This window comes from Parus major, chromosome Z (genome assembly GCF_001522545.3).
Source record: "Parus major isolate Abel chromosome Z, Parus_major1.1, whole genome shotgun sequence".
NCBI lineage: Eukaryota > Metazoa > Chordata > Aves > Passeriformes > Paridae > Parus > Parus major.
The window spans coordinates 41031437-41051618 of NC_031799.1; the positions used below are offsets into that span (position 1 = coordinate 41031437).

The 20182-nt window shown below is 38.4% G+C and overlaps 1 protein-coding gene across 3 annotated transcripts in view; it reads left to right on the plus strand.

Annotated features, from left to right (window-relative positions):
• SYK (spleen associated tyrosine kinase) overlaps positions 1 to 20182 on the plus strand; it is a 50065-nt gene that overhangs the window by 9802 nt on the left and 20081 nt on the right. The window contains exons 2-5 of one of the 3 annotated variants that reach the window (XM_015652445.2): positions 3128 to 3336; positions 7410 to 7862; positions 9341 to 9501; positions 18691 to 18829. In XM_015652445.2, coding sequence (XP_015507931.1) covers positions 7449 to 7862; positions 9341 to 9501; positions 18691 to 18829 — 714 coding nt within the window. In that variant the 5' untranslated portion in view covers positions 3128 to 3336; positions 7410 to 7448. Of the gene's footprint in view, positions 1 to 3012; positions 3337 to 7409; positions 7863 to 9340; positions 9502 to 18690; positions 18830 to 20182 lie in introns of those variants that run through there. The other 2 variants (XM_033520508.1, XM_015652447.3) reach the window with 2 other exon arrangements.

A 20182-nucleotide genomic window follows, 5' to 3' on the forward strand; every position in this document is an offset into this window, starting at 1 on the left:
TAGAAGCTTTTATAGAAAAGCCCTGAACAGAACATGAATGCTGTGGTACTTTTTCTAAGCATCTGTTTGCCTTATAATAGGGCAGTAATTGTGTTGACAGGTCAAGTAGTTTTTCCTCAGGAAATATTTCAATAGCTGGAGTGCCTGGAGTAGTCTGATGGTATCAGAATGTCAGATGCAGTTTGGAGTAAATGAGGGCATTTCTGGCATGTTCCAGTGGAGAAAAACACATTTATCTATCTGTCTTCAGTATTGATTAAGATGACTCCATAAAGTTAATCTGTAGGAAAATATTTTTTAAATCACAGTTTTTTGAATCTAATGATGATTTTAGGTGTGTTTGTGATACTCTTTTTCAGTTCATTTTATGAATGGCTCCTTCATACAGCAATGGAGATAAATGTGTTTTCCCTAAATCTAGTAGATGAAATACCAATTCCACCTGTTTAGTAAGCAATTTTTTGTTTTGATATGGCCAAAATGCTAAGGATTTACATGAATGAGGGCATAAACTGTTTCCTCTTAAGCTGAGAAAGATGCTAGCTAGGCCACTAACTATCATAGTAATGATAAAACACAAATCTGTTACAGACTGGGCAATCCCAAAACTCACTGATCATATTGTTAGATACAGGTTTTGAATTCCCCATCAGAAAAGTCTTCTGGGACAAAGCTACCACATTCCTAAATTTTCCCAGAGAGATTTTAATTAAGCTATGTTTCTGGTAAAGAGTACATCTCAGTGTTTAAAAAACCTTAGCAGAAACACCAGTCACCCTGAAAGCATCACAAAAAATCAAAAATATCTGAAAGAAAGGAAATGCTTCTGAAACTGAACTGTTAAAGTAAAATATGGAACTTGACACCAGAGGGTAAAAAAACACAAGTTTTTTTTACTATATAGAAGTGCTAAGGAAAGAACCCAGTGTTGAAGAAATAATAAAAATGAAACTTGCTAAAAACTACCACATGCTTTGTATATCTGTCAGCACTGGCCAGGAGCATGTGTGGAATAACAGCAAAGTCTTTGGACATGAAGAAGGCGTATTTTTAGAGTCTGAAGTACAGGGTGAAAAACAAAGCAGCATAGCTTAGATTGTCAGTAAAAGGTTACAGAATTAAGAGATGAGTGTTTGATTGTATGAGGAAAACTTTTCATGGAAAAGCTGGAGAAAACACATGGAGAAGGAGACCCAAGCATGAGTGATGGAAATGTTGCTGTAGGACTGTAAGCTGAATTGAGACACAGTAGGTGCAGACTGAGACACAGTGCCCTAAGCATCAGTACTCAACTAGGACACTCCCCTGAGGAAGGTCAGCAACTCAAAGAAATGTGTCACTTTTCCCTTTTAGACAGTACTACAGTACATCCCCTTCAGTGTGATGAATAGGACGTTGTTTGAAGATGTCTACAAAAGTTGCAAAATCACCAGTATTACCAGCTGAATTACACAGGATTTCAAATGTTGTTCAGTTGGTCAGTAAGTTCACTCTAGTGTCCTGATCAAATTCTAGTTTGTTTGAATTACTTGATAAAATTATATTCTGCTTCACTTCCTGCCCTAATGACTTCCTTTTAGACACTTGCTGTGATCTTCCTTTGTTTCTGAATAATTTGCTCATAAAAACTCCTCTCCTAAGGTGTGGATAGAAATTAAGTCTTCATGTTTATGCAAAAAGGTAAAGGAGACATTTAGAGGTAATCTGATGATCAAATTAAGACCACCATTGAGCTGCCTACACACATTGCAAGGTGATTTTAAGGATGCAAAAATGAGAATAGACTAGGAATTCAAATCCATTTTCTATGTTAAACTTCTTCAAATTTAGTTTCTTTAAAAGTGAGGTAGTAATGGATTTGTAATACTTCAATGCTAATTATGTCAAAGTGTACATCAGTCTGGAGTATACCTTTAAGGTTCTCCTTAAGTCCTGAAACTGCCAAAATATTTAATATAGTACATCGAGTCACCATCAAATGTGTATTTCGAATTCTGTGCATGCTGAATTTCTTTTAGCTTTCAGGTATATTACATAAGTTGAAAATGTAGAGATTAATCTTAAAAAAACTTGTACTGCTTTTCTCAGAGGCACACATCTTGATTCCAATAATCCTAATTAATTAGGAGCTTCAGAAAAATGCACATTCTTTTGTTATTAATGTTTTCCTGTGTATAATTTGAAGTTTCACAGGTGCTTAAAATATCCCTCTGTTCTGGAACAAATTGTTTCAGTAAGCATATTTTCATCATTCAGCACTGTCTAATGAGCCTTGTACACAAGTATGCATGCAAGACATTTGCTTTAAGCTGTGCTTCTTTACTTTCATACCTTGCTCACAGAACACTACCTTGAAAAACAAGAAAAGATAAAAAATAACTTCTCAAATAAGGAACATTTTTTGGTAGTACTGTTTCACCACTGCAGACTCTTGATCTTCTATCACATTTCAGTCATTTTTCCATTTTACATGAAGGAGTAAACTAATCAATCAGAAATGCTTGTCTCCCACCACACTACAGTCTGGTCTTTTTAGAAAGATCCATTTTCCTATTTTTATTTTTTTTTTTTTTTGTGTTGGAATGGAGATCACTGCCTCAGTAATATTATACTCTTTTCTTGGCAAACTTTTCAACATAGCAATTATTATCTCTTCATCCTTGTCTACATATGAGGTGAAATAGAATTAAGCTAGGTGTAGCAGTATTGTTAGCACAGATTTTTTCTAACACCTTCTAGGTGAATTTTCCTTAGTTTTGCTCATCTGTGCTGAGAGAATGTTTTGCTTCCTTGTATGCATGAAATGCATGAGGTACTAAACTCTTGTGCTATGTCAGGAGTACCCTGCTGGGTTGATGAGGAAGCTGCCTGAGGGGAAGTGGGTGCCTATTTTTCTTACGTATTTGCGTAATATTTTTTTCTTTCATGTAGGATAAGTCCGATATTTGCATGCATTTGTAGCTTCCTTAAAAGTCAAATTTAAAGACTAAGGGGAGAGCTGCACCTAAGACCCTCTTTTGCTTTTATGCTCAAGCGCCTCTCTTGGGTAGCCAGCTGCACTTCCTTCAGCACTCTTAAAGGTGAAGCCTTACACTCAACCCTATGGGGCTTAATCTCCATTTTACAGCTTCACATTTTTGACTGCACTGGCTTGAAAAACACTGCACTGTCTGTGCACCTGGAAGAACTTAGAGGAGGAGAAAACCGAATTCAAGCATTGACTTCTACTCCATTACTGATCCTAGAAGGGTACTACATTCCCAAAAAGAAGGCAAGATTTTGAAATTCCAACCAAAGAGAACAGCCATCTCAAATTCAGATATTCTTCCAAAATTGGTAAGAAGTTTTTTGTGATTATTTGCCTCTGTGAATGCCAGAGAGATGCTGTATCAGTCCAAACATTTCGTACCTTGCAAAACTTTGAATATTCTTCACTTATTAGAAAATGGGACAGAGAAACCTGGCCTGAAGTATACCAACAGTAACCTATTTGTGCAAGTAAATCAGGCCATTGTTTTCTGAAACAATTATAAAGAAATAACCTGTGAAATATAAGAGATTATAAGAATCCTTCTGCTGTTCCTTCCATAAATGAGAAATATTCTTCTTATTTTAGAAACTTGCTGTATAGCAGGCCTTCTCATTCTGAAGATTTAAGAGACAGTCCCTCACCAGTGCCAACAGTGACATTTCATCTAAATTGCAACCAGTGGATTTCACACACACACACACACACACCCTTCCTTTTAAGATCTTGCTTCTGGCCAAATCATCCTGAAGAGTGTGTAGAAAATACTGAGATTAATCTGAGACAAAACAATACTCTGAAGAGTAGCCTGATCTGAAACACATCAGAATTAAAGTGAATTTAAATTTCATTAGCCATAAAGGTTTTTGTAGTCAGGGATGATGTGTTTATGCCCTCTAACCCTGTCCCCACTCAACTTTTATTTTATTAGCTGTTTTTTTTTGTTCTAAAGTTATCTTAAAATTTATCTTTCTTAAGTCTTAAATTAGAAGTATGGCAAAGAAATGAACTTTAATGAAATATATTAATGAAAATAAATTTCTACAGATGAAGAGTGTGGTAATATTTTTCTGTTGGATACTTGCTCAGTATGTATTACTGGGGTGTTTTGAGCAGGCACTGCAGTGCAGTACCATTCTTGGCATGAGACACATTATGGGATTATTTTGTCCTTTTCTCCAAATTGTATATTGCTGGTGAGGAGCCAGTGCCGATCAGTCATGCATCCAAATTCTTTTCTTACTAAAAACCTAGTCATAAATCTGTTTTCTTCCACCATTCCTGAAAGTGGTATTGAAGACTTGGAGCCTACCTTCCAGCACTGTTTTGCTAGAAGCTGGGTGATGTATACTCACCTCCTAAGCAGCAGTATGTGTGGTGCATAGTGGAGTAAAAAAAATAAAAACATTACATGGGGGTGCGTGAGGGAAACAAGTAAGCAGGGGTGAAGGAAACAGGAGCTAGAACATTCAAAACATCCATATTTGTAATGACTTTCAGAAAAATATAATCAAAGAGTCACAGAAATATTTAGGTTGGAAAAGATCCTTAAGATTATCAAGTCCAACTGTAAACCTAAGACTACCCAGTCCACTACAAAACTGTGTCCCTAACCACCAGTCTATAGGTCTTTAAATCCCTTCAGGGATGGTGATTTAAACACTTCCCTGGGCAGCCTGTTCCAGTCCTTGATAACCTCCTCAGTGAAGAAATATTTGCTGGCATCCTATCTAAACCTCCTCAGTACTACACAAGGCTTCTTCCTCTCATCATCTCATAAATAGGAAGAGTCTGACTCCAGCCCTGCCTGGGGTGTCTGGCCCATGGCACTGTCCCTTGGAGCAGAGTTGTTCTCCCCTTTGCCTTCCTAGGTGTCTGATGCCATGTCCTGCCAAGAGAGACATACAGAGTGATGGGGCATGCCTTGTGCTAGGAGTGGAAAAGTAAGGGTGGCATCAGAAGGCTGTGGGAGATGGGAGATGATGGAAGAGCCTCCTGATGGTTCTCCTTGAAGGCCTAAAAGCAGCAGCTGCTGCCCTGGGACAGGGCAGAGAGATGTGGGGCTCAGCTGGTGTGTGCCTCTATGTCTGCACCCTGCTGAAGGACAAGGGAGGCATGGCAGAGGTGGAGAGCAGGAAGAAATCCCTGATCTCCTCCACTCCGCCCAAGTGCTCAGGCTGAGATGCATGTTGCATGTGGTAGGCTCTGACAGGATGCCAGGAGGGCTTGGGAGAAGAGGTTGTGTATCCACAGCCCTAATGCCCCATACCTTCCCCAAGTCACCACCAGCTCAGCAGAGAGTAGCTCAGGGAGGCGGTCAGGGACAAAAGATGAACTTTCTGTGAGTGTTCCCTGCTACCAATGCACTGTCACTCTTGCACCCACTGTCCCAGGACAGGCTCCTGTGGAACCCCCAGCACTGTGCAACTGGGCAGGGGAAGGGAAGCACCGGCAGAGGCTGCCCTTGTGCAGTGCCCAGACCTGCTGCTGTCCCCTGTGCCAAAGCTCGTAGAGCAAGCCAAGAGTCCTGATGGAGCCTGTATGCCTTGTGTGTGCTCCTACAAGGGCCCTGGACAAACTGTGGGCAGACAGACACTGCTGAAAAACAGCAGGTCACAGACCTTCCTTCCATGGTGACATCACAAGGGTGTGAGACACCACCTAGCCAGGAAGGCAGATGCTCCAAAATGGGCAGTCTGTTCCACAGGATGTTTCCCATTGTTGATCTTCATTAAATTCCTTTAATTCAAATTCCTTAGAGTTTCCAGGCCCCTTTGAATGGTATCACAGCCCTGTGATGTTTTAGCCACCACACAATTTTGTATTATTTGTGAACTTGCTGGGGCTGTGCTTTCCCCACTGTCTACCACCGCAATGAAAATCTTAACTAATATTGACCCCAGTCCTGATCCTGGGTTACGATACTGTTAACTGACCTCTGAATGGGCATTGTATTACTGATAGCAGTCCCCTGGCCCTGCAATAAGTTACTGAATGGATCTATTCTATTTGAAGAAAGCTTTGCTTAGTAGAGTCAGTATGGTCATTTTGCATGCAAAATAAATGTTTGGTGATGCCTAACTGAGGACTGCCTTCTGTGTCTTCAGTTACAACTTTTCATTTTTTGCAATTAACAAGCAAAAGTTACATTAGTAGATTAGTATGGGAACTTAAACCAGTAACCTTTAGTTGCAGATCACAAGAGTAATAAGTAACATGATGAGCAAAGCTCTATTTTGTATGGTTGCAATATCTTTGCAACTTCTATATCTCCCTTATTTGGGATAGTAGAAGACTGGAAGATTTGCACAGCATGTAGTTTGTCATGACTGTGGCCTGTCTAGTTTTTTATACTAAAGTGTGAGCTTTGTTGATCTCACTTTGTGTTGCTCTCCCTCTTTCCCTTCCTGCATCAACCCTTTATGTATTCACAGCATAGCACAGGTGTTTCTCTACTGTTTTTTGACACAAGCAGACATGACAGCAAATCAGCTCTGACGGGTCAAATATGAATTAAGCAGTAGGCACAAACAGCTCTGCCTGCTGCAAGACTGCCAGGGAAGCTGGCAGTCACGTCAGTCTGATGTGCTGTGTGCCAAAAGGCCCTACATTAAGACTCCCATTCCTGCTTACACCTTTGCATTATGGACCCTCTGTTCATACATAGTTATCCATAAATTCTTCTGCACTTTTCTCCATGTAACTTGGATGCACACTTTGGCCAGCTACAAGACAAATGTGGTATTAACCCTGTTCCCATATAGCCTGAACTGTTCAGTGCTGATTCCACAGATTGCTTCAAGGCTTCCCTAAAATCATGCTTCATTTTATTGTGAAGGACTCATATTTTAACTCCTATGTTCTTCACAACAACAGAAGCAAAAGCTGAACTTCTGATCATTTTGTCCACTTCTAACCAAGGGAGCAGGAAAAGGGAGCTGCTGGGATTTAGAAAGACAACTTCTAACAAGATAAAAATGAAAATGGGGTCTTTATTTGAAAAAAAAATAATTAATTGTCAATATATGTATCACCAACAAATTTATTAGCAAAATTACCTCAAGCTATGCCAGGGGGGTTCAGGTTGGACATCAGGAGAAATTTCTTCACAGAAAGGGTTGTTAAACATCGGAATGCCCTGCCCAGGGAAGTGACAGAGTCCCCATCCCTGGAGGTGTTCAAGAAACAAGTGGACACAGCACTCAGTGCCATGATCTTGTTGACAAGGTGGTGATTGGTTCAAGTTTATCTATGATCTTAGAGGTCTATTCCAGCCTAAATCATTCTGTGATTCTGCAAACATGCTGCAGGTAAACTGCCATATTACTGGTTTATCCTCTTTCCTCTACTGACATTCATGTCTATGTCTTTGTATTTTCAGAGACAGTATTCTGGGTCTGCTACTTGGAAAATAAAAAACATGGCTTCCAGCACATCAAACCCTGCTAACCATTTGCCATACTTCTTTGGTAATATCACCCGTGAAGATGCCGAGGAGTATCTGATGCAGGGAGGAGCAAGTGATGGACTATACTTGCTCCGCCAAAGCCGGAATTACCTGGGGGGCTTTGCCCTATCCTTGGCCCATGGGAGGAAGGTTCACCACTATACAATTGAGAGGGAGCTGAGTGGCTCATATGCTATTGCAGGAGGCAAGTCGCATGCCAGTCCTGCTGAACTCATTAACTATCACTCAGGGGAAGCAGACGGCCTTATCTGTCTTCTGAGAAAACCTTTCAACCGGCCACCAGGTGTTGAACCCAAAACAGGACCCTTTGAAGATTTGAAAGAGAACCTCATCAGAGAGTATGTCAAGCAAACTTGGAATTTGCAGGTAAAATCAGACTGATCTCACCATAAATTAATCTTTGAGCTAGGAGAAAGAGACCGCTGTGTTTGTTTCCAGCTGCTGCTAGGTAGTATTTTTTCACAATGAAATCATACTGTTTGAGTTTTAGCAGTGAGGGTTTTTTCCTCCCCAGTACATGCAGTAACTTGGCGATGTGTAGTTACCCTGAAATTTAAACCCTTAGAATTTCTACAATGTCCTGGGCTAGCACAATTTTATCTACCTCTGCACTAATGTATGTCATCAGATTTGGACCAAAGATTAGTACTTGTAATGAACAAGATACAGAAATGGTTTGTCTCATTGGTTTTAATTCTGTTTATTTATGGATTGATATGCACAGAGGCATGGTGACATGATGGCTTGTTTTACATCCTAGTCTCTTAGTTGGCCTTATTTCTCTGATGCTAATTTAGGTTATGTCCAAAACAGAAATTGTTCCTGCGAAAGAACAGTTTCTACGCTGCAGAGCACTGCCTATATATCTTCAGTGCTGCAGGGATCAAGCAGGAATTTTCCATGTGGAGGACAAGATGTTGCATTTTTTTCCTGAGAATGACTATGAAGAAGCCAGTCTTAGCATGGAAAAACCAGTGTGGGAGGCTGCAAAAGGAATATTATTTCACCTTGAGATGACATGAGTTACCTTTATGAACTCATGAAGTTACATTGGGTTTCTAATCCCTTTCAGTGCTAGCAAGTAACCCTATGAATTCGGCTCTTTAAAATATGTGGAGCAACCCCCAAACTGGGAAAGCCCAAAACTTATACAATATTTTCTGTAACTGCTGAGGTTTACAGTGTCTTTTCAGATGAGTCTGAACTCAATCTAGAGGGAAGTTGATGAACTCTGGTTAAACACTGGTGAAACCAGTGGGGGTTGCCCTCAGATTCTGGGCCCAATTTAGAAGTGGTAGGTAGTAGACAAGGTTAGAAATGTCTAAGTTAATATTACTCGAAATAAGCTACTCTATAATGGGGACTGTTCTGTCTGGGAAAATTTGCATTGATGTCTTTGACACAGACATGCTGCAACAGTGCAAAGCACATTGAGTTTATTTTAGTACACTGCCACAGGATATGTAATTTTGAGGTATGTTTGAAATCTCAGACTGACACTAACTCTACTTAGCTATGTCTCATTAGCATAATAATATGACTTTATTTTAAGTTTAAATACTGATATATCCATGGTTTTATTTATCCTTCTTTAATCCATGGTTAATTTTCCTTCTTTTTCTCAGAGGTAAAGGGAGAACCGTAGTTTTGTGTCTGATGTTCAGATTACCATATATTAGTTTCTGGTTTAAAATTTTTATGGCAACCATGCCTTCACACACAACAAATATATGCAGATTTTGGATGTCCCAAAACCAAAGTCCCAAAAGACTGGGAGTCTACCTGTCATCTTATTATTGCAGAAGATAGTTTGACTGTTTCGCTCTGTTTTCACTGTTCTCTAGGGGCATGCTCTTGAACAAGCTATCATTAGTCAGAAGCCTCAGCTGGAGAAGCTGATTGCCACTACAGCCCATGAGAAGATGCCATGGTTCCATGGGAGGATCTCTCGGGAGGAGTCAGAACACCGTATCCTCATTGGGTCAAGAAGCAATGGAAAATTTCTGTGAGTTTATTTTTCTGTGTACTGCTGCTTGCCTTCAGAGTTACTGTACACTCTTTTGAATAAATCCCAAATGAGACTGTGCCCTAAAATGTGGCTCATCCACAGTGAGGGCACCCAGTTCAGCACAATTTACACAACATGAAGCTTCCTGACCTAAGCAAGTCCCTCACTTAACTAAAGATGGAAAACTGTAACAAAAGCCTGAACACCTGCCGGGGTGTCTGCTAGGGCTTGCTGGAACCAGTCCTGGACAGCCCATAGCATCCCCTGGCCTTTGCAGCCTGACTGTCAAAACCTGACCACTTGCACCCAATACACAGGCTTATTAAACTGGTACAATTAGAGACATACTACCCATATTAGCAGCTGTTGGGATCATTATCTGTCAAGTCTCCCAGGGACAGGGGCAGAGCTTTGTTTTGTAGTTAAGCAACAGAATGAATCACTTCTACCTTGACAGCACTATTTTGTATCTGCTGCTTACCCTCTGAATTTACCCAGCATAATGATCTTATATTTTCTGAGCAAATATGTGTCATTAGGGGATGGTGACTGACAATCATCATTTTGTGAGGACTAGAGACAGGGTTTGGTTTTTTTTGAGAGTCCTCATTTGAAAAATATTGGTGTTTTAACAGAGGTATCTCTTGTTGTTCCCACCCCACCACCCAGAAAATATTTATATAAGGAGAAAAAATCAGGTTTAAGAGTCATGGCCAAGTAAGGATCACTTAGAGCTGTATAACTTCTGACGGAAATTTCATTACCTATCTATGTAGTTTTCTTTAGCACTCAGCCTTCTTTGGCTTTTTTAGAGGTAGTCCAGAGTGAAACCCCACAAACAAGTACAGGAAGGATATGTTTCTTCAGTACCAACTCTTTCACTTTACTGATTTTCTGTAATTGTGCCATTCTAGTTGCTGACATGAATGCAACCCTTGCATATTTCCATGTTCCAGCCTTAGTTGACAGGGACGAGTAACTCCTTTAAATCCTATTCCCAGTAGAGTGAATTCCTGTGAGGTCTTAAGCACAAACACTTTGACTGCAGTGACATCTCATTCCTTGAACTCTCTTTTCTTCTCTTGGTCCTTGAATTCTTTTTGCTTCATAGCCACTCTCACCCAAGTAGCCATCCAGGCCTATTTTCAGCCTCATATTCCCTATTGATAGGGGTCACATCTGGAAGGGCATTTACCCAGTTGCCTTTGATGCCATGTGTGAAAAAACATTCTAATAAACTTGTTACTGATTTTGTTATACTCGTAGTAAAAAAAAAAACCTGTTACAAAAGTTACAAAAAATTTGTGGATCCATATCTTTCTTTCCCCTGAGTAAGAGTTTATAGGATTTGATGAACTATTTGCTGTTAGAGATTACCAGCCCAGCATCACCACACAGCCTTTCCTTTTTCTTCCCCTGTGAGTTTGCTAGTTTCTTCTGCTACTTTTTAGACACAAGGTCTAGTAGTTGGAACAAAAAGCAATCTTTCCTTTTAATGACAATTTTACATCTAAAAATATATTGCCTTTTGCTTCCTGTTTTAACACCTTTACCAAACCACCTTTGTATCAGCTGAGTCATGATGCTGATCATATATTAAAACTGGCAGTTTTTCCAGTTTGCCTCAGGCACATGTTGGGTTCTCTGTGGCCAAAGTACTTCTTTTTGGGACAAGGCAGGGAGGGGGGGACTAGGGGAAGGAAACTAGCTTTTCTTCAAATAAAAGGATCCATTACTTAGAAATTCTTAACAGCAGGGATAGGTTTTGGAGTACGGGAGTAAAATTTTTAAGAGACTTGACATTTTCAGCCTCTATTATAAACACTGGTATCTTTTTAATCTTCTTTAAGAATTCTTACTGCTTTGACTGGAAATATTTTCCCAGAATTTTCCTGTGTTCCTTAAAGATGGCCTAGGAGGCATATGTGATGCTGTTTGGAGTGACATGCTCAGTGAGTTGTAGGGGAGCATTCAGACCTTCTTCCACAGGAGTGGTTATGTCAGTGGATCCATATTTTACACAGTTTTGATGGAACTCAGGTGGCTGCTTTCATATTGTGGAGATATCATATTCTCCCATAGAGGAGAGAATTTTAAGGCTAATTTTAAGGCTCTGTTTAAACCATGAGAACTGCCACAGGAACTTAAGTAATATGAACTGTAAGTGTGTTGATCTTGGGTCCCTCTTATTAAGGATCAGACTGTTTCTGCATCTGTAGGATGTTTTCTGATGTATTAATTGTTCTTGCTATCAGACTTCCTATCTGGCCATTTTAGGGTGTAGTAACCACTCAGCTGCCATTTGCTCCTACGGTCTCAGGGAAGACACAGGGAGAGAACTTCATGTACCACATTGTTCAGTAGCCAGTGCAAGAAGAGAAATAATGTATTGTTCATGTGTTGAAATCTGTTATTTTACATTCCTGAGCTGTTCTACGTCTCACACTCATAGACTTAGAGGTTCATCATGAATAACAGAAGATCTGTCTAATTCAGAGGGGTTTATTGCTTTCTGCAGTGGGTTGCCTAACATGGGCTTGCTCAGCAAGTGTTGAGAAATAAACCACTCATTTCTGGCTAACTGAAGCAGGAGCAGCAAAACTGTTCAGCGTGAGAGTGGTTCATTGTTTTACATTTCAGACACAGGCATGACATAGTTTTACTTACCCAGCAGCATTGCTTGTCAGAATATTCTGTACATCTGTGGATTGAAGGTTTTGAAGTTGTGACTGTGAATCAGTATTTTTCTAACACTGGTTGAGATAATCAAGCCCAATAGCTGACTGAAAGGTAAATCGTTCAAACATTTAATCTCTAGGAAGTGTTTGCTTTTTTTTGTGGTGTTTGAGGTAGGAAATGGAACCCGGGAACAAAGAGAGCAGCTAGATTTTTGAAGAGATTAGGTATTCTGAGACTATTTAACAAGTCCACAAGTGGATACTTGTATGTGGCAAAAACCATATTGTTTATTTTGGAGAAAAAAAGAAATATTAGAAGGCTAGAATATTTTTGTATATTTTTAACAAGGGTCTCCAAAACTTCATTATACCAGAAGTTTGCTATCCATCTGACCTACCTACCTTGAAACAAAATCCAGTACAGCAGTCTGTGTAATAACACAACTAACATATCGATTTCTTTAGCACTGCTTTGCAGCAATACAAGATTATCAATTATTTTTAATGGTTTAAATATGGAAATAGTAGAAAAGCTTCCTGACTGCACTTCAAGATATCATGAATATCACCGTAAAAATAACAGTACAATGCATCCAAGGAAAAATTCTGAACTAAGTGTGGATGTTTTACCAGGGAATTTTTAATGCCATTTTTAAAGTCTTTTTAATGGCTTAAAAGTTAGTAAAGTATGCATCTATGGATGCTAGAGAGTTTGTTTCCAACCCCAAACTCAGAAACCATGTCATAAAATGACATGAAGTGGGAAGTAGTTTCTACTCTTCTGTGAAGAATGTAAGATTGCCATTCTAGTCACAAACTTTGCAGGGAAAAATAATAATGGAATAGAAGTAAAAGATCCCTAAAATTATCTGAAAAGAAACTGAAAATAGAGAACTTTATGTCTGAAGCCCCACTTGACTAACACTATTTTACATTCTATATTGAATGATGGTTCTTGACAACACTTCTGGGGTTTATTACATTTTGCCTGGTAGGGAACGCTGATCATAGATCAATCTATTAATATTGGCAATAATTTTATTAATATTGTAATAGTATTTTGATTAATCATGTGTCATTAAATATTTATAATATTGTTGATATCTATGTGAGTTTATGTATGCATGTGTGGAAGAGTTGAAATATAAATTATAACTTTGCTAGAAGCAAACAGCAGTTTTCTCTGTAGTTTCACATATGAAACACATCTGGTATGTGGTAGGGGTTGTCATATCTTACCATCAGTAATGACCATTTAAGTTATACAAGCATGTGATCTTGCATATGTGTTAAAAACCAGAAGTTCTAAAGTTGGAGGAGGATAAAGAATATTCTGAAACACTGTTAAACTTAAAAAATCAATATTAGAGAAATTGTGAGTGAAGGCATTGCAAATTAGCAGTTTCATCTATATAATCTTTTTACATCTGTTTATAGATGTATTTAGTCATATAAAATATGATCAGTTGTGTAAATGGAAAGTAGAAAACTATTTTAGTGTCATATGAGTGTCTTCAGCACATAATGAGAATATTAGAGGACAAATCTAATTGAGACAATTATAATGAGTCACAGCAATATGCCACATCGTGACAATCCATGACAACTAGAAACTAACTGTCCCTTACATATCACAATAGTTAATACTAGTAGCAATATTTCAAAATAATAATGTTTGAAGTGCAGTTGTCTGTAAGAGTTTTCTTGTCTGACCAAAAATTTCTGTTTCTGGTTTACGTAGCACTACTGCTAGTGCTATACTAGTAAATATTAATTTACACTAATGTTGCTACCTTCTTCTAGGAGTTTGATGCTACCAGACCACATTCTGAGCTAGGTAATTTTTCTGACCTTGTAGAGAACTCTTTAGATAATTCTCCCAGTATTAAGTTTGTATCCATAGAAGAAACAGGACATTGCTGACATCATAGCAAATGAAAACAATCCTATTAAATGTGACTTTAATTCAGAAATATTAATTAATGATGAAGTTCTTCTTCAAAGTGCCAAGCAGATTAGATGACCATAAACATTTTTCAAGATAAATTATAATATACAGACAATGAACTGTGTTTCTGGAGGTGCTGTCTTCCTCTCCACAGCAGGCTGGATGATACTCAGGACTCTCTGGGAGAGCAGTTTACTGATCTTCAGTTAGGTATGTGTTAGGTGTCCCTTGCAGGCCAGTGTGGCAGGGCTGTGGCTTCTCAAGACGGGTTCCACACTGGGTGGTTCAGCAGCAGAGTGGGTCTGAGGTGTGAAGAAAAACTGTGATCTAACTGAGACAGTTGTACTAAGAGGATCCCCTATTTCAGGTGCAGTTTTACTGCAGAGGGGTTTGGTGTATTTTGCTGCCAAAAACCAAAATCATATAGATTAATGTGATGCAATCCTTCTCAAAAAGCATTTTGCAACTGTGCAGCAGACTCACCAGGAGATGAATTTTTGGGTTTCATCGCAGATAGCAATAGTGTGAAGCTGAGATATCTCCTAAATTCTGTGGTGTTCTGACATTTCCGAAACAGCTTTGGATGTGTTTGTGAACAGGGGAGAAGAAATGATGCAAATGAAGACAGCAGTCAATCTGTTTTGCCCTTTCTATAACTCTTGTACAGATGGCACCAAGTTCATTTCTTATTACCCTCAAACTTGGAGCATATGCAATGTGCAGCAGATCTTTGAAGTGATAATGAGTAGCCATGTTGTTAATAGCATCACCAGAGAGATGGTCATGAGGGCAAGACAAGCAGGGAATGGCTGGAGCTCCATCAGCAGTGGGGAATGTCAATATCGCTGGCATCAACAAAGCTGTAATTGAGAAGGCAAAGCAATACCGAGGATAAAATTTAGCATGTTTTGGGATTCGGGAGCAAGAATAATGTCACATCATTCCTAAAGCAAGAATTTTACGTGCTTATTTTCTTCATAATTCTCCACTGCAGAATGCTGCAACTTCTGTTTTTTATAGACAGTCAATGAGGCATGTTGTAATAGCAATTTATTTCTTTGACCCTCAGGGATATTTTTCTTTAGAAAGAGAGGGATCATTTGGGTTTTCAGATGGAAACAGAAAATATTGAGACATTGCTCTTTTTGCTTCCAAATGAAAATTCCAAAGGAAGGAATGGATAGCTATTTACATTGTCTGTAATAATGCTCCAAATTGTTATTGGTTACTATCTAGGTTGTACTCCCCAAACCACAAAATATACTCAAGCATGTATTGCATGAAATAGAAAATCAATACCTAAATATTCTCTGCGTTGTATCAGGTAACAGTTTTAATTTCTACATTCCTTATTCTGCTGCTTTAAAAATGTATGTCATAAAAAATCCACATACCTTGACACTTTTCTAATATAGCTATGTATTCAAATCTGCTCTCAATGAAGTTGTTCATATTTCTGATTTATCTCGGTGGATGAAATGATAGCGTTGATTATTTACAGGTTTTTATTTTCTTTATGTTTTTCTTCTGTACATTTGTGATTCTCTGCAATAGCATGAAATGGAAGACCAGGTGATACCTCACTGCTGGCTTCCTTCCTTGCCAAAATTTTAAAGTTAAGATTTTTTTTAGAAGTTTTTATTGAAGAACAGTAAATACTGTGTTTAATTTCAGAGCAGAGTTCATTTGGAATTTTGTCTTTTTTCTTCAACGTTCTGAAAACCATTACTTGTCACCCTGAAAACTCAGCTTCTGAGCTTGCTAACATAGTTTTCTAAGGACTTTCCCAGGACAGTAACTGTAAACATAAATATGTGTACATTCTTTCTGTTACACTTCTTGTGATGGGCATCTCTCATGGCCAGTGTAGTGGGAAAGTGTTATCCTGACCATCCAATCCCTGGCCATGGTAAGAAGCCTATAAATCCTGGGAGGAAAAATAAACTCTGCTCTTCTTTCCACCACACCTCAACCTGTGTGCGTGTGATCTATTCATCTTCAGCGGTAACAATTACTTTTCGTACAAGGAAAGTTCCTTATATAGAGAGAGCTCCCAGGTCTGATGTGAAGGATAACACAGGGCAGCACCATCAAGAAGACGTGAAACTTCTATTTTCATTCAAAGAGGTTTCAGTTTACAACCTTTTAGTTTGAAAAGCATTTACCTTTCATTGTATTTTTTACAGCAACTGCTGACATAGAATGGGATACTGTTACCCAGCTGCAGTTCTGGAGGCTTAGCCTAACCTAGACAGCCATTTCCACAGTCTGCAAAACCAAAATTATGTGAAATGTGGCTTGGGGCAAGGCATGTCACCCAGTAAGGTTCTATTTGCCAAAACTAAGACTTAGGCTGTCAATTCAAAGCACTCAATACTTCTGCTTTTCAGACATATTTGGAAAGATAGTGGTATTTTCTGGTTTCATGTTTTGTGGGGATCCAGGTAGTGTACTTCCTGATCTTGTCTTTTGTAGGGGTCTAGCTTATGCTGAAGTTGGCTGACTACAGTTTAAAACCCAGCTGCTCCATAATCCTAAGGGAACAAGGCTCCCCCTGGACCCTGATTAATCATGTGTTAGGATGGAGGTGTTTCTAGGATACACAGTGATAGAGCTGTCTGATGGAAGTTGTCATGACTGTGAACTGCAGATGGTTCCAGAGCTGTGTAGCTGTTGGGTTAGGGGAAGGAAAAGCTCTGGAATGCAATTACAACCTTATAATCTGGAACTCCACCTAAATCCATCTATCCACTGAAGAGTGATAGAGCTGGTTGGGTGGGTCTGTGCCGTGGTCTTCAGAAATCAGCTCTCTCCCCTCCCATGGGTGCCTGTGCTCTCAAGAAATGTTTTCAATGCCTCTCTTGCAAATGAGAACCAGTTTCAGTAGAACTGAATTGTATTGGAGCTTCCATTTCTTCCTGTGAAACATGAGGGCTATTTGTTACTAAGAAACAGTCCACTGCATTTTCATAATCTTATTTGTGCTTTATTCTGAACAGAAGCCTGATTATAATGAAATGCCATTTGTTTGTGTTTTAGAAATAATGCCCTCTATTCTGAAAATATTTTTCTCAGCTTTATTTCCTTAGAGCAGGTCAGAAGACAAAGTAAAAGTCACTCTTGATTTTAGCAGAGCCTGTTGCTCTTCACTGGTCAGTCAGCACAGGAAATCAGTATGCTAAGAAAACACCTACATGCCATGAAAAAACCACAATGTATTTCAATTTGCTTTAGAAAGTTACACAAGTTACTTTGGTTTCAGAAAACAAAAAACAGACCCTACTTCCCTTTTCTTTTAGCCAGTGTCCTGTTCACATCTTAGGCAACAAGAATCACTCTACTTGAAAGAAAAAGGTGCATAAGTAATTCAGACAGAACAGTTTTACTTCAGCCTTGAGAGAGCCAGCTGAGGAGAATAATTTAATACTTGACTCTGCAATCTCCTGAGCTATAACAGCAGGTACCAGTGTTGCACCAGCAAAGCTTCTTAATACCTTAGTAAAAATTTACTGCTATATTTCTTTTCAAGGGTGTTCAAAAATTCGAGGGAGAGTAAGTAGATTTCTGTGCATGCCAGAAAATGAAATGTTTTAGTGCTCCAGAAGCCAGGCTTTTCATTAAAATAAAAGAAACAAAGCCAGAAAATTTTATTCTAACTATTGCTGTCACACTGTCAGTTTTAAGTGAGCATGAACACTCTGCTGAAAGAAAAGGTCTTCTTTCTAAACTCAAAAACATTGCACCAGCTATGATGGACCTAGTAACAAATTCCCGTCTACTCTGGGTCTAGTCATCAGAACACTCTGGTCTCAGTGCCAGCTAGCCCTGAGCACAAATAGAAAAACTTTGTCATGCTTTATAGGCATCTCAGAGGGCACCACATGGTCTCCTGGAAGGAGATCATCCTACCTATGAATTTAAGACAAAGTTTTTATATTACATTCTGTGATCTCTCCACAGCAAAGTTTAGATGAGATACGTACACTTTGATACCATGTGAAGTTTCATATGAATTTTATGTGAAATCTGCAACAAAACATTAATGTCTTTCCTGAAATTATAAGAATTTATGATGACAGAAATATATTATTTTCTTTAAATTCTCACCCACACAACAATCTATTTCAAACACAAAAATTTTTCCTTTTCACATTACATTCTTTTAGAATTTTATCTTCTGTTCTTACTGTCATCTCTTTGTTTTAAAAATTAAAGTTACAAGAGAGGTAAGCCAGTACTGCAGAAGCTTTAAAATGTATATTTGCCCAAAGAGTGTTTTATGCAGTGTACAGTGTTCTGTAGCTGCCTAAAAGTGCCTTTCATCATTGATTTTTTTTTTTTTTTAACTGTTGCCTTTTTGGAAGAAAAAAAAACTTTAGGCAATTTATCTGAAAATTACTTACACTAAGAAATAAATGAAAGGCTTAACAAAACGTTTTCAAAAGTTTCAGTGCTGATTTTGTTCTGTTTTTAATTCAAAAGCTTTAAGGAACGGGTGATTGAAAAAGAATGTTCATTCCTGGTAAAAGGTAACACTGAAAATCTTTCTTATTTCTACAGTATCCGAGAAAGGGACAGCAATGGTTCCTATGCCCTGTGCCTACTGAATGATGGAAAAGTACTGCACTATCGTATTGACAGAGATAAGACAGGAAAGCTCTCCATACCAGATGGAAAAAGATTTGACACCCTGTGGCAGGTCTGTTAAATTTATATTATAGGGATATCTGTCATCACATTTCCATGTAACTGACCAAGGCAATGTTGTTTTATTTTGCCTTATGACAATAGTCTTTGGCTAAAACCAACAGGTTTTGGCAGGTTATTTGTCATATGTTTTCCAACATTGTGTGGTTACTGTACATGAAGAAAATACCTGTTAATATGGAAAGCTGTGTGACTGTAGATAATTTTTCAATGTGATGCTGCAGCCTGGCCAAGTTCAAAACTGCGATTAATTATTCAGTTCTCTAGAATGAAAGTCTGTTTGCATATGCAAGTAACCATTTTCAATAATGGATATGCTTGGTTTAGTCTTTTGCTTATGTCTTTTATGGCAGCAACCAACAGAATTCTAGCAAGCACAAAGAAGATGGTTTAAGATGTTGTACACAAAATGCAGCCTTTAGCTTTGAAATTCTCTACCTTCAGGTCTGATAAGCATGGCTTGCTGAGATTTACCACCATAATATGTCTGAACCCTGGTAAAGATTAAGCAATTAAGAAGTCCATAGCTGACTCTTCCATAGTTGATTCTAAAACTGAATACTGGTGAAATGACTGTGTAAATTGAAAATACTAAGGGAATTGAAATCCCTGCAGAAATCTCTTATGTCCTCTTGCTTAAAAATATATTAAAATCAATAAAGTGAGACACAGATCTAAAATTTGAATCTTTGCTTGCATATATAAATTCTTAGCATTTTTGTAAATGTCCTATGTATTACTTTCCTGATGTCACTGGAAATTTAAAAGCAGCTCTGCTGTCATACAGTTTTTGTGAACATGTCTGCAACTCATACACTCACAAACTTTCTCCTTTACACCCAAATGGAAAAAGCAGTGACAAACCTGTAAAAGGTTATGTGGAGAGGACAATTCAGAAGCACAAATGGCCACAACTACTGGTGCTATACATTTATTAACTGTGCATGTTCCATTGTAGTTCTGAGGTCCAAAGAAAGCATTGCATATTAGGGAAATTCTTGCACTGTAATTATGTCCAAAAAATAAAAAGAAGAAGAAAAAAAAAAGGAGAAAGTGAGAGGAGAGAGAGGGAATGGGAATTCAGAGACATAAAAATAAGTTATTTGCTTAGAGTTAAAAAGATGTTTAGTAGCAGAACCCTGACCCTTACAAATCCAATTTCTGGATCACGTTGTACATCTGTCCACAAGGTTACTTCAGAAACATGCACCCCTGCTAAATAGAAATAAAATAAACAACATGTGCAGTAAAGATCTGCTGTACACAGAGGTAATTTTGTAATATATTTTGACTATTGTACATATGCACACATTCCTAAAGAGGTAATATATTTAATGATACCACC